The sequence below is a fragment of the Meleagris gallopavo genome, chromosome 4 (assembly GCF_000146605.3).
Source record: "Meleagris gallopavo isolate NT-WF06-2002-E0010 breed Aviagen turkey brand Nicholas breeding stock chromosome 4, Turkey_5.1, whole genome shotgun sequence".
Classification (NCBI taxonomy): domain Eukaryota; kingdom Metazoa; phylum Chordata; class Aves; order Galliformes; family Phasianidae; genus Meleagris; species Meleagris gallopavo.
Genome location: NC_015014.2, coordinates 1,311,927 through 1,327,792, shown reverse-complemented (window position 1 = coordinate 1,327,792; position 15,866 = coordinate 1,311,927). Strand labels below are relative to the sequence as shown.

The 15,866-nt window shown below is 40.5% G+C and overlaps 1 protein-coding gene across 1 annotated transcript in view; it reads right to left on the bottom strand.

Moving 5' to 3' along the window:
* Nucleotides 1–3,299, bottom strand: part of PDGFC (platelet derived growth factor C) — a 97,791-nt gene extending 94,492 nt beyond the window's left edge. Inside the window, exon 1 of the mRNA XM_010709437.3 lies at nucleotides 3,281–3,299. Within this exon, the coding sequence (XP_010707739.1) occupies nucleotides 3,281–3,284 (4 nt within the window). The 5' untranslated portion in view covers nucleotides 3,285–3,299. The remainder of the gene's footprint in view (nucleotides 1–3,280) is intronic.
* Nucleotides 3,300–15,866: the final 12,567 nt, after the last annotated feature.

The following is a 15,866-nucleotide window of genomic DNA, read 5'->3' as shown; positions in this document are numbered from 1 at the left end:
AAAAAAAAAAAAAAAATGGCAAGTCTCCCATCTTCCAGTGTAAAGCAGCTTTGGGAAACTGATTGAAAATTTGGAAATCTATCCCTTTTAGCATCAGCAGCCCATTACTCTTCCTCCTCCAGTCTTTCTTCCTTCTTTTCCAGGAAGAATTAAAGCTTCACAGCTTTATCTGAGGACAGCAATTGTCTGATTTAAAGAAAAACTACTTGAAGCCTTTAGGGTAGAAACCAGATTAGTGTACTATCTGCACCACAACATTAGTACTAGAAATATCTTTAATAGCTAAAAGAAAAAAATTAAAAATTCTGTAGCAGTTGAAGAGTATTTCAAGTGCTTCAAATGATCCACTCCAGATTATGTGCAGTCCTCAAATCTGTGATTCTCAAAGTCATACAGTCAGTGGAAAAAGAAGCCCAACCTGGACATATTTTGTATTACAGAGTACCTTCCCTAAAACAGATCACTATTTCACATCAAAGAAAGAAACTGATTTGCAAGTAAACTGCTGTGGTTGTGTCTCCTATTAAAAAAAAATCAGAATAAAAAATACTATTACATTAATGACAGTGACAGTTAAGTGTTCTGCATCAAATGCAAGGGATTGGATATCGCTCAGTCAGAAATGTCTCCAGTAAGTGAAAGTATAGACTTGGTAGTAGGTAGTACTTAATGAAATATTTGTCATTTTTTAAATTACTACTTTAAACAAAAATCAATTACTCTGAGAATATTATTGATCTAGTAGGTTGATCCACTATAATCAGCTGACATTGCATCTTCAGGAAGAGTTCAACCCCCCAATGAGCTGTTATCAATTGGGTATCTCCTGATAAACATTTTGAGAAGAAGAAATACGGTGACAGGAGCTTGATCTAAGCCTTATTTTAAGTAAATAGCTGACTGAGGCTCCTGTGTTAGCAGGAGTACAGAGTGAAAAACCTGCTTATTTTTTCTAAAGTGTATTTCCACTGGAAAAAGAAAAAGACTTTTTGTTTTCTATTGCCCGAACTTCCTTATTTAAACTCAGATTTACACAGTATTATCTACAAGTTTTGGAGCAGCATACTTGGAAACTTGCAGCTCTCTGGCAGCTTACAGGCAGAAGGAAACACCCCTTCCTAACCATAAAAGGGCTGAGTGCATGTTCTCAAGCGGAAAATGTGCAGGACCTTATTTACAAATGTATAAATACATGCCATTCCTTTGCGCTCACAGGCACAGCTGAAAGCCAGCCAGAAAAGGAAGTACCAGCAACTCAATCTGAGATTTCCAGTACATTTCCCCTCGCATGGGATCACTCTGCCCTACGTTTTCATAGAAGTCTGATTATTTTAGTGAATAAAACCACATCACAGTCTCCAAATCAAGAAAAATATGGGAGGGTTTCATAAGCATTTTTTTCAGTTAGTGCAACAGACATCTATTTCTTCTCTTTCCTTCCCCAGCACCCGCAGCCCCTCCTAAGACAGACATGGCAGACTGGAGGGGAAAGAATCCCAACTGTTGAGCTTTGGATTCTGAATCAACCATGGAACATCTCCCAGCGAGCATCTTCCTTCTGAAAGGTTCCCGAAGGCAGGAGCTGCTGGCAGGCAGCCACTGACCCATCCTTGGGAATATCAGCCATGCTCCCCACTAGGATCTGGGCTTGCCTGGCTGCAGGAGCTCTGCCAATAGATTTGCCCAATGCTAGGCAAAGAGATGCTTTCAGCAGAGCGTGTGTTAGGCTGTGCATGACTGTGGACTTCATCCCTCCTCTAGGAATCCATAAAATAACAAACAATTGCCCTCACAAAAGACAGCCTATCAGCTGAATTGTGGGTTATCTTTAAACATAGAAGACAATCCTGAAAAACATTTCTTGTAAGTCATCCCAAATAAGAACACGCTTACCAAGTAACTTCCTGGTGTGAATTTAAAGCTGAGCTTTCAATTCTACAGTCTAAACATAACAGTGCTATATCATGAAGTCCAAGTCCAGAACATCAGAATTAAAGAAAACACAACAACAAAACAGAAAACAAGTAGCTGTTGCTACCTAGTGCTTATCTTGTCACCTCTCCCTGATGTGGTTAATGGGGATTATCCATTAAGTAGCTGTTATTTATTGTGTGTGTAATGATCAGAACTTCAGAGCACAAGACATCAGATACACAGCTTCTCTCTTTAATATATTTACCTAGTAGCAAATATTTTTGTTTTGGTTGCAATGAAAAACACATACCTAAGGGCAGAATGGCTTCCAAACACTGATTCCAGAGAAACTAAAGAGATACATTCTGGTATATACCTAGTACTCTGAAGTGTCTGCTTCTCTACCTTTAAAAATGAAGAAGAAATCCTAGAAAATTTTGCTGGGGGGAGTGGCAGGGGGCAGTAATTCACTATCACACACAAGCTAGACAGAAGACATGTGGCATTCACTGTTAAACACTGGAAAACTTTCTTAAATGTGTAAGACAAGTAGGAAAGAGGACAAGGGAAAACAGCAGAAGCACCCCCTTTGTGAGATGTAAATTCCATTGCCTCTATCAAGGAACCCACCTACTTCCTCACTAGGGAGCCGAAATAGTCAGCAAGAATGATTTAACAACATTAAGACAAACATCTCTGGATCTTATGCAAAAGAAAGTTTGCTACACCTTTGTGTTAGCAAATGGGTCACAGTTCACATGTCACTTCCAGGCTTCCTTTAGAAAGTTGTGTTTTGCCAACAGCACTGAAAAGGGCCCTTCAGAAAAATTCAGCCACTAGCTCTATTCCTTGAGCTGATAAGGTAGAAGAAAGTCTCTGCAGCTCTTACAGAGAGGCTTCAATAGAGGAGTAGATTCTGGTCCTGATGGTATACTAGCCAAAGGAAAAAAAGTCTACGGGAAGAAAAGCAAAGCCAAAGCAAACAGACCGCTTCTTGACATAGCAGCCTAGTGCTTAAGAAAGAATGCTAAAGAGCATTTGCTTCTCATTTTTACAGTCACCACCTGAATACCAACATCTCTTAACAACATTAACAATGTACTTGAAACAGAACATGGAAAAAGCTTGCTGCAGTGAAATTTATGGCTCTGTACCACTGAGGTTCCCAGCATTCCCAGGTCTGAGTACAGCAGAAAGAACTTTCCCAGCATCGTTCCCACGTGCAGAGCTTCAGTGACGGGATTGTACAACACATACCTGTTACCATTGGAAAGATTAACGTGGTGGAAGGATGATAGAGGAGTGTAACAGCAAAGGGACTAGCACGGATAGGATGGTATTTCAAAGGAAAAATAAAGGTGCTCACCCATCTCCAAAGATACCAGAAGGGAAGGAGCTCTGGTTGGAGATCCTTCCCCAGTGGTAGTCAGCCCTTAAATGGAATCTAAGAGAGGCAGTCAGGCTTCATGCCTTCCAGTCACACAGCTGAACTGCCTTCACCTGAGCTCCCAGGGCTGACTGGGTCCTTTCCTCAGGTGCTCAATCAGTGGTTCAGGCTGTGACTCAACAGTTCCCAACAGTTCCCATACACTCCACCCCTTTACAGTGTGAACCAATGACTGAGTTGACTGAAGGGTGAGCCTTCCTGATATTAAGATCCAACGCACCACAATACTTGTACAATTGCCTATTGTGATGTAGGTTGACATAGCATAAGATGACTGATGGTTGATTTGCAATTGAAGAACCCACAGAACCTGATGGGGGTCCAAACAGAACTCTGGCATTGCCACAGGCCCCAGCCAAACCCATCCTGAGTTACATGGACTTCTAGTTCAGCTGGAAGGGTGGGATCAAATACACCCAATGCCAGGGCTTGTTTAACTGCCAGTTTGGCCTGTTGGAAAAGCCTCGTGTTCCATTCTCCCCCAGTCCCACAGTTGCCCCTTTTTCATGAATCTGTATAATGGTCTCAGCAGCCGTGCTAAGTGAGGTATAAAGGAACACCAATGTCCCAACATACCTAAAAACTCCTGCAGCTGCTTTGGTGTTGTAGGGACTGGGAATGCCTGAACCTTATCTGTTACAGCACTGGGCAGTACTTTGGTCTTTCCTGACCAAACTGCCCCCAGGAATTTCACAGACAGGCCCGGACCTTGCACCTTCTGAGGATTTAGAGCCCATCTTCTTTTTGCAGATAGGTAGTTAATGAATCTGCCGCCTGTCCTGCTGCCTCCAGTGAGTCAGACGTCAACAAGAGATCATCAATACAGTGATAGAAACTAACATTAGCAGGTTTTTCCCGATTAGCCAGATCACACACCACTAGATTATGGCAATATGTTGGTGCATGCACGTACCCCTGTGACAGGACCTGAAAGGTCCACTGCCTGCCTCCCCATGTAAACGCAGACTGGTCTTGTGATTCTTCAGCAATTGGAATACTGAAGAATGCATTTGCCAAATCTAGGACACAGTGGTAGGTTTTTATCTCAGTGAGTCTATTAAGGAGGCAATATGGGGTATGGCAGCATGAACAGGCGGCGTGACCTTATTTAATTCTCTGTAATCTACTGTCATTCTCCATGTTCCATCTGACTTTCACACTGGCCATACAGAGGAATTATATGGACTCTGCGCAGGTCTTATAATCCCAACATTTTCTAATTCCTGCACAGTCCTTGATATTTCATTTTGCCCCCCCCCCGGGAGTCTATAATGCTTCACATTAGTAATCCAGTCTTATTCTGGCAGACAAATAGGCTTATGCTTCACATAGCCTCTCAATATTGCCTGCACTGCCCGGACACTAACGCACCTCTGTCGGAGTTTGAATAATCCCATAGTTGTCTGGAGAGCCAGACCCCATAAAATGTCAATGCCAAGATGTATTCTGGGGCAATAGTCACTTTATGCTCCCAGGGCAGGAGACGCCCAACCCCAATTTCAACCACGTTTGGGTGACGGGAATGGTCTGTCCCACAAAACCACCAATCATTACTCTTTCTCCTTGAAATTTAGTTGAATCACTGTAGACAACTGAAGTTTCCGTGCCTGTGTCCACCAATGCCATAACTCACTGTACATTTTTCCAGGACCAAACACTGTTAGTTTGACATAAGGCCTCTGGTCTTGTCTGGAGGCCCTAGGTACAGGGGAACTAACATCCCCTGTCACACCATAAATCGTCCTGTGGCCAGGTCTTTTTCTTCAGGTGGCTCAGGCATCGTAGCTCAAGTCACCTGAGGAGGCTTTTTCCTTCCATTAGGGACTATAAAGTCCTCTAAATTCCAAGTTCTTTTTGGTACTTGTTGAATTATTCATACTCCTGATCTTGTGGGAGTATTTTGAAATTTCTGATCATCTTGTAGTTGTTTCCAAAATTGAAGTAAAATATGATTAGGCTGCTGATCAATCTTGGCAAAGGCCACCCAGCCCATATTAGATCATTAAACATTTGATTCCAGGACACCGGTATGGGGCCTGATTGGAGTGCCCATGGGGCAGCTTTTCTGGTCTTAATAACTGGGAGAACCTCGGCTCCTTCTACCACCCTAATACTACACTTTGTTCTTAGGTGCTCTGTTTCCTCCAAATCAGCTACCAACTGGGCAGCCTGTTGGACAACGACTTCAGAGGTCACTAGGGGGTTCAGCATAGAAACTAAGGTTCCATAAAGGTGGGAAGGAGCCTGTTGTCAAATCCCTTCCCACACTGTTGAGAAAGCACCAATTCACAATACTTAGGAGCACTGATAGCCTCACACCGACCACTTAAGCTTTTTTTCTGCAGAAGATGATTCCAGGGGTTACAGGACTGTTTACAAACAGAAGTTATTCAAGCTCCCCTTCCTTCTCTTCTTACCCCATCCATCCATAAATACACATCTGATCGTTTCTGAAAGAAATTTTTTTGGCAGGTGCAAGACACTGACCTTTCTCACCAAAAATCAACACTGTCTGGATCACACCCTTTTCCTTCCAGGCTCAGTTTATTTAAACACAACATTATTTACTTTTTTTTTTTTTTAACTACAAGTCTCCAAGTCTCACGCACACAAAATACAACAAAAGAAAGAACACTGTCAACAACGAGAAGCAGAATTAATTAAAGCTAAAGTCACTGGTTTTGTCTTTTTTTTTTAAGTAGTCTTAAAATGGTTTCCCTTGAATTGAATTTATTTTTCTTCATTTTCCTTCTCCCGGCATCTTACCACAGGAATGCACTTGTTTTCCACAACTCCCTCCTTAACCAAACCACCCACTGACTTTTATGGTCATTTGCTGCATCACAACTAGAAGACAGCTTGCAATCCCAAATGAAGTCAGGCTCAAAATGGCACTTCTTTTGAGAGATCAGAAATGAAGAAAAATCTGTTCAAAGTTCTTGTTACTTTCACATAAGCAAATATAGTTTTAAAACATAATACAGAGAGTTAGACCAAGTGTCCTCCTATTTATCTAGAAACTCTGGTGTGCAGCAGCTCTCAATGCTCACTGTAAAAAAAACAAGTACTGTTTGGACCAAAATTTTTCAAGTAAATAGTTTACCTTCTCATAGAGCTTCCCTGCAGCCCTACAAATTGCAATTACTATCCACAAAGACTGCCTCCCTATGATTTATGAATATAGACACTCAACTGTAACCAATACTCTTGAAAGGGGGCATAACATTGTGTTTCTGATATTTCATAATTCTTCAGTGGGTTTTTTTGTTTATTTGTTTGTTTGTTTTGTTTTTTAAATATGTACACTTATAACACAAGCTCTCTAAGCAGAGCTCCTCAACCCTCGCAAGTAATTAACAGTTAAAGGAAGGAAAAAAGTCTTGGTGAGAACCTTGTTTCTCCTCAGAACTATTTCAGGAAATACTAAATTATTCTTTTTTCTTAAGTGCCAGGAATAACAAGAAGACAAAACATGGTTACTCTAAATCTACTTTTTCAACAAGGTACCATTGTTTGTTGTCTCTTACTGCCCCAAGTGGCAATGTAAGCATGTGCCAAAGAAGGTGACCCACAATTTTCAGAGAGAGAAATATTTTTCTGTTGACATACTTTTTTTTCCCCCCAGTACTTGGATCCTGATTTTTAAAACTTATCATTTGCTCTAAGCAATGAAAACCATTGGTACGAAGCTGTCTCTTTAAAGCGCTCTTAAAAGACAAGCAATTCAAAAGGTCACGTCCAACATTTTGATTTCGGTGCACAAAGAGACAACAGAGGAAAAATGAAAATTGCTCATGTTGAGAATCTAACAATCCTAGGAATCTGCCTCTTTTTCTGTGCTTCATCAGACTTATAAACACATTACATGAAAGCAAGTCTCAGTATAAACAGTAAGAGCCAAAAGTATCGGTTTCTCTCTACTTCCTGGATATGAACTCTTTGATTAACATCAAGTGAAAGAAAATGGCACAGGATTCATTTCTTCCTCTAAGAAATCTCCACTCAAGTTGATCATTACATGGACTAATAACTACAATGCCCATGTATCACAGAATCACAGGAACATCAAGGTTGGAAAAGACTTTCAAGATCACCCAGTCCAACCATCCACCTGTCACCAATAGCTCTCACTAAACCATGTCCCTCATCATAATGTCCAAATGTTCCTTGAACACCTCCAGGGTCGGTGACTCCACCACCTCCCTGTGCAGCCCATTCCAGTGCCTGACCATGCTTTCAGATAAGTAGTATTTCCCAATGTCCAGCCTGAATCTCCCCTGGCTCAGCTTGAAGCCATTCCCCCTAAGTTCTGTCACTGTTACATGAAAGAAGAGGCCGAACCCCAGCTCACTGCAACCTCCCTTCAGGTTGTTCTAGAGAGCAATGAGGTCTCCCCTGAGCCTCCTCTTCTCCAGACTGAACAATCCCAGCTCCTTCAGCCGCTCCTCATACATCCTGTGCTCCAGACCCCTCACAGCTTTGTTGCCCTCCTTTGAACACGTTCCAGGGCCTCAATGTCTTTCTTGCAGTGAGGGGCCCAAAACTGGACACAGTACTCGAGGTGTGGCCTCACCAGAGCTGAGTATAGAGGGACAATTATTTCCCCATTCCTGCTGGCAACACCGTTCCTGATGCAGGCCAGGATGCCATTGGCTTTCTTGGCCACCTAGGCTTCTATGTCTTGCCAACATAGAGCAGCCTCAAGAGACCATTGGAAGCTTGTGTACCGAAAGTTCAGCAAGACTTATCTGTTCAAAGAGCAACAGTCACACAAGGAACAGGGTCTCAAAAAGAGTTCTCAGCTTCCCATGCCATAGAAAAACAAGCTAAGCCAGGATTTTGCACTCTACATGAAAACTAGATAGTAATCTTTGCTATTTTCAGCTTCGTGTCCTTACGGTGAAAAATTTCCCAACTCTCCTTTTCAGTACCCTTACTAATGTGCTAATCAGGTGGTAGGTCTAATAGACTTGTAAAGTAAAAGTTATTCATGCACAACATTAGGAAAAAATGTTCAACCACATTTGGGAATCAACATTCGGCCTTCTACTTGTAACAAAAGGGATAGATAGACAGAAAGACAGGTTCAGAAAAACACACTAAATTTTTTTATTAAACAGATAGCTTTCAACACTTATTTCTTTTCCACATCTCTCTGTCTCAATTTTCAGCATATACTGCTTCTCTGTGCTATAATGCATCCAACAATGCTCAGCTATCCTGCAAACTACAGAAGAGACCGTTTTCTTCAGATAAGAAAGCAATTCATATCCTGTAAATGAATTTTATAGCTAGGCAGGAACAACCACCATAGCAAACATGAATACAATTGCTGAGCTTATTTAACTTCATGTTTTATGAATGTAATCAAGTCTGAAAAAGAAGTCACCTTGCTAGATGTTTCCTTTTTCCAGGCTTTGATTAATGACAGTGGCTTTATCTTGCAGATGTGCATCATATAATTTTCTCCTAGTAATGAGAACTAATTTCTTCCCAAGTTCAGGGCAACTCCTTATACACAGAGGAAACTTTTTGGGTGCGTTAATGAAAAGCTCCTCATTATATCTTTGTATCTTTGACACCTATCCAAAGTACTGTCATTAAACAAATATAGGGGAGTAGAGGTAGTCAATACACTGTTTGTCTTTGTAGTTAAGTGAGCAGAAAGTCCAATAAACTACTAGTGCATGGATAGAGTGCACTACATTAAGCAGCACTGTTAGTGCTGCCTTCATATTAATGATTTGACTAAAGTGGGGATGGAAGAAAATTAAATGCAATCATAAATATTAATTACTTTACAAAATCTTTGTAAAGTACTTCAAAGCAATGAGTATTCTTAAAGCGAAGATGGAAAGGAGGTAATGTAACCAAAAAATCAGTGTGACTGAACTGTGACTAAAATCTAACACCAATTATTTTTGTATTTGACATTGTATTGCCAACATAAGTCTGTAGATACACACATACAAAAAAAGGTGCTCTGACTTATAAGACCACTCATTTAAAGAACAACAACTGTCTTCTGAGATCCTATAGAGGCAGGAGTACAGGATTCAGAAATAAATCGCTACTCTATTCCATGTTCAGTAGCAACATCTGGGTGCAGATGCAAATTCCAAAAGAAAATGGCATGAACCAGGAGCAGCAACAGATGAGACGGTATATCTTTGTGTCTCTGTGGATCATACTGGCCACATCCAAACTACAAGCTGGGTATGGATCCACAAATTCAACAGCCTCTGCTGCCTGGAATTAAATAAATGTATGAACAGCTGACATGTAGAAGACCAGGAAAGAATCCTTTCTTCTTTAATGTTGGAAAATGAGAGTGAAATAGAAACACTATTCGTCGTTACCTAGCATTACGTGATCTTCACCTACACATACATACAAGCCTACTATTTAGCCCATAAACAACTTCATTTATTGTTTTGAGGATCTGCTTAATATAAGGTTAAACCACTTTTAATACAATCTAAATAGTTTCAGATCCAGTGTTTTCACTGCTTGCCTAAGTCAACCAAAAAAAAGAGATGGCTGCTTTTTAAAACTACGAGGAATGTGTTCTTTTCTGAAATTCAAATGCTGAACGTAAAGATTAATAAATACTTCCCAAAAGTGAAAAAAAGCTGAACAAGTCAATTTAACCTGAGAATATTACCTCAATAAAAAGAACAAAAACAAACAAACATTAAGCGCCCACGTACATAAAAATGTCAGAACAAACCACATACAAGTGCACATAACTATAAATTCAAGTCATTAAAGACCATCCATTAAGCAACTGCTGCTAGGAATGAATGCTTTGCTGTTGCCATTTTCCATAAAGAAAACTAAACACCTATGGTGAAACATTTAAAACGCTTTCTAATGAATCAGAATCAGTAACAAGATAAGGGATTTTCTGTGTTTGTTTAAAATACCAAGCAAAAGAAATCAGCTTTATGCATGGGCATTATTCCAGCCCTGACCCAGTACTTTCAGTGGTAGCATTTTAGACTCAAGGAGAAGCTATAGATCCTGTAAAACTATCGCTTGGCATTAGACATACCACAGCCACAGCATCAGTTTCTTTAATGCAAAGAAATCAAGCCAGACCAAATTTTGGCAATGTAATTATGCAAAAAGCAGTTACACTGCAGAAACACACCACAGCTCTTTCACTTGGTATCATTACACAGCACTTTCAAGCTTGATTAGTGGGACAAATCAGTCCTGATAAAGCAAGCACAAGGTTTAAAAATGTGAAGTAGAAATATAAACACAACAACACAAAACCATCTTTCCAGCTACAAGCAATAAGAGAAGTTTGCAAAACAGACAAATAATGAAGTAAGAGAGCTTTCTTTACTTTTATACTCCAGAGTCCCAAAGTGTGCCACGCTCGAGGTACTAGACAAGATTGCAAGTAACCACAGTGCTTTCTCTCAAGAAGAAAATGAACTTAAAACCCCTTTTCCAGCCCTGGCTAAATTCAGAACAGCCACTTTCCCAACCCCACACTGCTTTTTGCAATTTTTTGAAAATCAGTTATAAAGTAGTAATCTCCAGTTAATAAATAAATAAATAAACAAAATTAAATAAAAGTGGCCATTCCCAACATCTCATAACAGTCATCATGTGGTCAGCAGATCAAGGGAGGTGATCCTGTCCCTCTACTCTACGCTGGTCAGATCTCACCTGGAGCCTTTGTCCAGATGTGGGTCTCTGACTAAATGAGTTGGGTGTCTTGGTAATAGGGGATGCTGAAAAGATGGAGAATCTGAATACTTTCTTTGCTTCAGTTTTTAATGCTAAGACTAGCCCACAGGAATTCCAGACCCTGGAGTTAGAAGAAAAGAGTCTGGGTAAATTAAGACTTTTCCTTTGGTCAAGGTCGATCTGGTCAGAGAGCATCTAGGCAAAATCAGTGCACACAAATCCATGGGCCCTGATGGGATGTGCTGAGAGAACTGGCAAAGGTGACTGCTGAACTGTTCTCTATCATCTTTGAAAGGTCTTGGTAAATAGGAAAGCTGACTGAAGATTGGAGGATATCCAGTGTTACTCTAGTCTTCAAAAAAGGCAAGAAGGAGGATCTGGGAAGTTATAGGACAGTCAGCCTCACCTCCGTCCCTGGAAAGGTGATGGAATAGTTCTAGATGCCATCTCCAAGAAACTGGAAGAGAAGAAGGTTATCATGAGTAGTCAGCATGGGTTCACCAGGAGGAGGTTATGCTCTACCAACCTTCTACGATGTCATCACTGACTGGGGCTGATGATAAAAAGCTGGGAGGATTGGCTGACAGATCTGAAGGCTGTGCTGCCATTCAACAAAACCTGGGCAGATTGAAGTGCTGGGCAGGGAGGAACCTGATGAGATTTAACAAGAGCAAGTGTAGAGTCTTGCACCTGGGGAGGAATAACTGCATGCATCCATACAGGTTAGGAGAGGAGACCTGCTGGAGAGGAGTTCTGCAGAAAAGGACTTGATGGACAACAAGTTGGCCACAAGCCAGAAATGCGCCCTTATGGCCAAAAAGGCCAATGATATCCTGGGGTGCATTAAAAACAGCATGGCCAGCTCATCGAGGGAAGTGATTCTCCCCCTCTATTCTGTCCTGGTGAGGCCACATTTAGACTACTGCATTGAATTCCAGGCTGTTCATTCAAAAACAACAGGGATCTCCTAGGAGGAGTGGGCCACAAAGATGATTAAGGGCCTGGTGCATTTTCCACGTGAGGAAAGTCTGAGTAACCTGGGTCTGTTCCGCCAGGGAAGAGAAGACTGAGATGGGATCTGATAAACATTTATAAATATCTAAAAGAAGGTGGGAGGCAAATGGACGAAACCAAGCTCTTCTAGGTGATGCATAGCAATAGGATAAGAAATAAAGGCCTAGAACTTGAACACAGAAAGTACCATACTAACATGCAAAAGAACTTCTTTGTGGTATGGGTGACAAAGCACTGGAACAGGTTGCCCAGAGAGGCCGTGGAGTCATCTTTGATGGAGATATTCAAGACTATCTGGACAGCTACCTGTGTGACCTATTGTAGGGAACCTACTTTAGCAGTGGGGTTGGAGTCAATGATCTCTTGAGGTCCCTTCCAACCCACGTAGTTCTGTAACACTGCGAGAAATATGGTTTTGGAGTGCGTCCAGAGGAAGGCCACAAAAATATCCAAGGGAAGAAGAACCTTCCCTGCAACAGCTGGCTGAGACAGCTGGGGCTGTTCTGTTTGGAGCAGAGAAGGCTATATGGAGACCTGAGAGTGGCCTTTCAGTATCTGAAGGGGGGCTATAAGAAGAAAGTGGACAGACTCTTTAGCAGGGTTCATTGTTGTGATAGGACAAGGGGAAATGGCTTCAAACTAAAAGAGGAGAGACTTTGATTGGATATAAGGAAGAAGTTTTTTACAATAAGGGTGGTGAAGCACTGGAACAAGTCCAGAGAGTGGATGCCCCATCCCTGGAGACATTCAAGGTCAGACTGGACAGGGCTCTGAACACCTGAGCTATAGGTGTCCCTCTTCATTGCAGGGCAGTTGGACTTAAATGGCCTTTAAAGTCCTTTCTAACTCAAAAGAGTCTATGATTTTAATCCATTAAGGACTTATGAGTGTAAGTGAAAAGATGTACTGTTCCCCAAAATATTCAGATCCTTAATGATATCACTCATCACAAATTCAGTCTCCACTTCATAAAAAAAAATAAGTACAAGGCTGAACCAGCACTTCAGGCAAATACTTTGTGAATTCCTATATCAGCACGTACCACAGGAAAAACAGGGACTGATTAGCAGAAGTTTCTAGAGAAATTAGAGTTGCAGGTTCTAAGCTGAATATAGATGTGCCATGCTCCCAGGGGTCAGGCATAAATTGTATGCAATGCTGGTGTACATAGAAGTACACACCTTCATTACATTTGTGAAAGGAGAAGAAGGTGAGAACAACACAGGATCACAAGAGCTGAAAATCACTTCACTGAGAGTTATTTCATATTTCAAGAGCACGTGTATTCTTATAAAACACACACTTGTGTATTCTTACAAAGCAGCCAAAGGCTACTAGCTATCAATCCTTCCAAATACAGAACAAATTACATTATCTGGTAACAGATGTGAGTGATTTTAATATTTGGAGAGAAACTTCACAAATGATTGGCTGGAGGGATGAGTAGGAGACATTTCTTCTAGTAGATGGATTTTAAAAATAAATGTGCAACTCTAGAGAGGTTGGAATGATGAAAGTATCTAGCAAAGAGATGAATCAGGAAGACAGCCAGTGAGGGAGTCAGTGGACTTTTCCATAATCATCAAACATGGGATGGAAAGAAACAAGTTACAATGGCAATGCGTGACGCTGAAAACTACCTTCTTTTTTCCCCTCCTAAGGGAAATACCTGAAGGAGATAGAAGGAATATGTCCACTTACCACGGAGACTGAAAGGCTATTTTTGTGGATGAGACTTATACTAGAAATAAGAGTACAACTATTCCTGTAAGTTGTTAAAGACTAGGTAGTAAATGCTAATGAAAAAAAATCATGATTTTTTATTATTATTTTCCTGCAATCTTGCTGCAACAAAAAAGAAAAGAGCACATCCAACAAGAACCCTGAATAATTTTCAGAAGTAGCTTTTAGGTGAGGTCAGATATCACAGTTTTATTTCCTTTCAAGAAATCAGGTTTATTTTGAAATCATTGCCTGTTAGCTCTCAATTACAAGGCTTTACTTCACTTTCAGGTCTACCATAATATTGAGCAAGAGACATATTTACAGGTATGAATCTCCTTGCATAACATCAGACACCCTACACAGTAAGACACTTGAAGCCCTGAGATATATTTTTGAGAGGTAGTCTATTGTAACGTTTTTGAAATACAAAGTGCCAGTAATATGAACACCATGAACACGAGTGTTTTACAATCTGCACTGCACCATGAAACATCATCTGATTCACCTTGTAAAGGACTATATAAATACAAAATGTCCAAGGAAGTTATTTTTACAGTCACGTTATTTTGGAGGTAGCCTCACACATGTACAGTTAATTGCAACTAATGCCAAACTTTAGCAAGGTTTTCATCCTGAAATTATTTTCACCTTTTAGTCCATGAAGAGTTGTGAGGGGTAGCTGAAGTTACGTTGGCAATAGCAGAGCTGAGCAGCCACATCTCATGACAAAGAAGGCATTACAGTAGCTGACACCAATGCCTCTTCACCAAACTTACAAAGTTCTCCCTACATAAGTTCACATTTACACTGATGAATTATTGTATATAGAAATTCATTATTAAAAAAAAAAAAGCTACTTATCCTCTTTTGCATTCCACTTTCTGAAAGAATAATGAAATGAGTCATAAAGGTTTTCAGTTGATGTGCCACAGCTATGACTCCCAATGCTTAAATTTGGTCCAATGTAAGTTTCCATAACAGATTTTTAACTTGGATCAGAGTTGCTGCTTTTCCATAAAAACCTATTTATATGAATAGAGCACGCAGCCAAAACGGTTGCTTTGTAATTAGTTCAGGCATGTTTAAATCCAGAAGGGAAACTGTTTTAATTTATCTCCCCCTGGAACACTACAAAGTTCCACTACAGCTTTACAGTGTAACCACGCATATCAAGAAAGAGCCTTCATTGACCTAGAAAAAGGATCGAATTATGCTGTTGAATTGTTCTTCTATTTCTCTGCTCCACTCTGAATGCACTGAAATGTTTGAAAATACTGTTCCTGAGAATTTGCCATCTATAGTGTCAAAGACATTTTGGCAGAAAAAGAAAGTCTTGTTGAGGGCAAAATTCAGTCAAGACGACTGTAAAACTTAATCCACACCTTCAAATTTGGACTGAATATCCATCACTTAAACATCTTGTAAATGACCCAATTTGTTTACACGGCCCTGTAGATTTTTAATGGCTTTTCCATAAAGAAGTTATTGCATCCATTCCTTTTATTTTGTTTGAGAGCATTTGAATAAGCCCCAGAACCACAAGCAAGTGAAACAGACTCTCTGCAGATGGAAGTGGCCTCATATAATTCACCACTACCGGTAGAAGAGTCAGAACAACACTTTCTGTTTGGAAATACCTTCACACACAGCAGAATAATTTCCTGTGCCTTATGTCTTCTTAAAATGTTCAACTATTGTATAAAATGAGTTCTGGTTTCCTATCCATCAGAGGAAGAACACAAAGCCACTTGGACTTGCGTTCCCCATTGCTTTCAGTGAATGTGAAGGCACTCAGATGGTTACACAGTGAGGTCCCCCAAGGCAAGGAGAACAAACAATAATAGCAGTAATAAGAAATAAATAACCCAAACTTATCAGTTGTTCTACCTGCTATCATGCCCTGGTTCATCTGACACAGCTCCACAAATAGAGTTTAATAAAAAGACTGGACAACTGCTTTTTCTGAAAAAGACCATAGCCAAAGATTCAACTCAGCAATGTTATTCATTATTTCACAAAGTAGAAGCTCTTTCAGTAAACTTATTTCTCCCCACTTAATGTG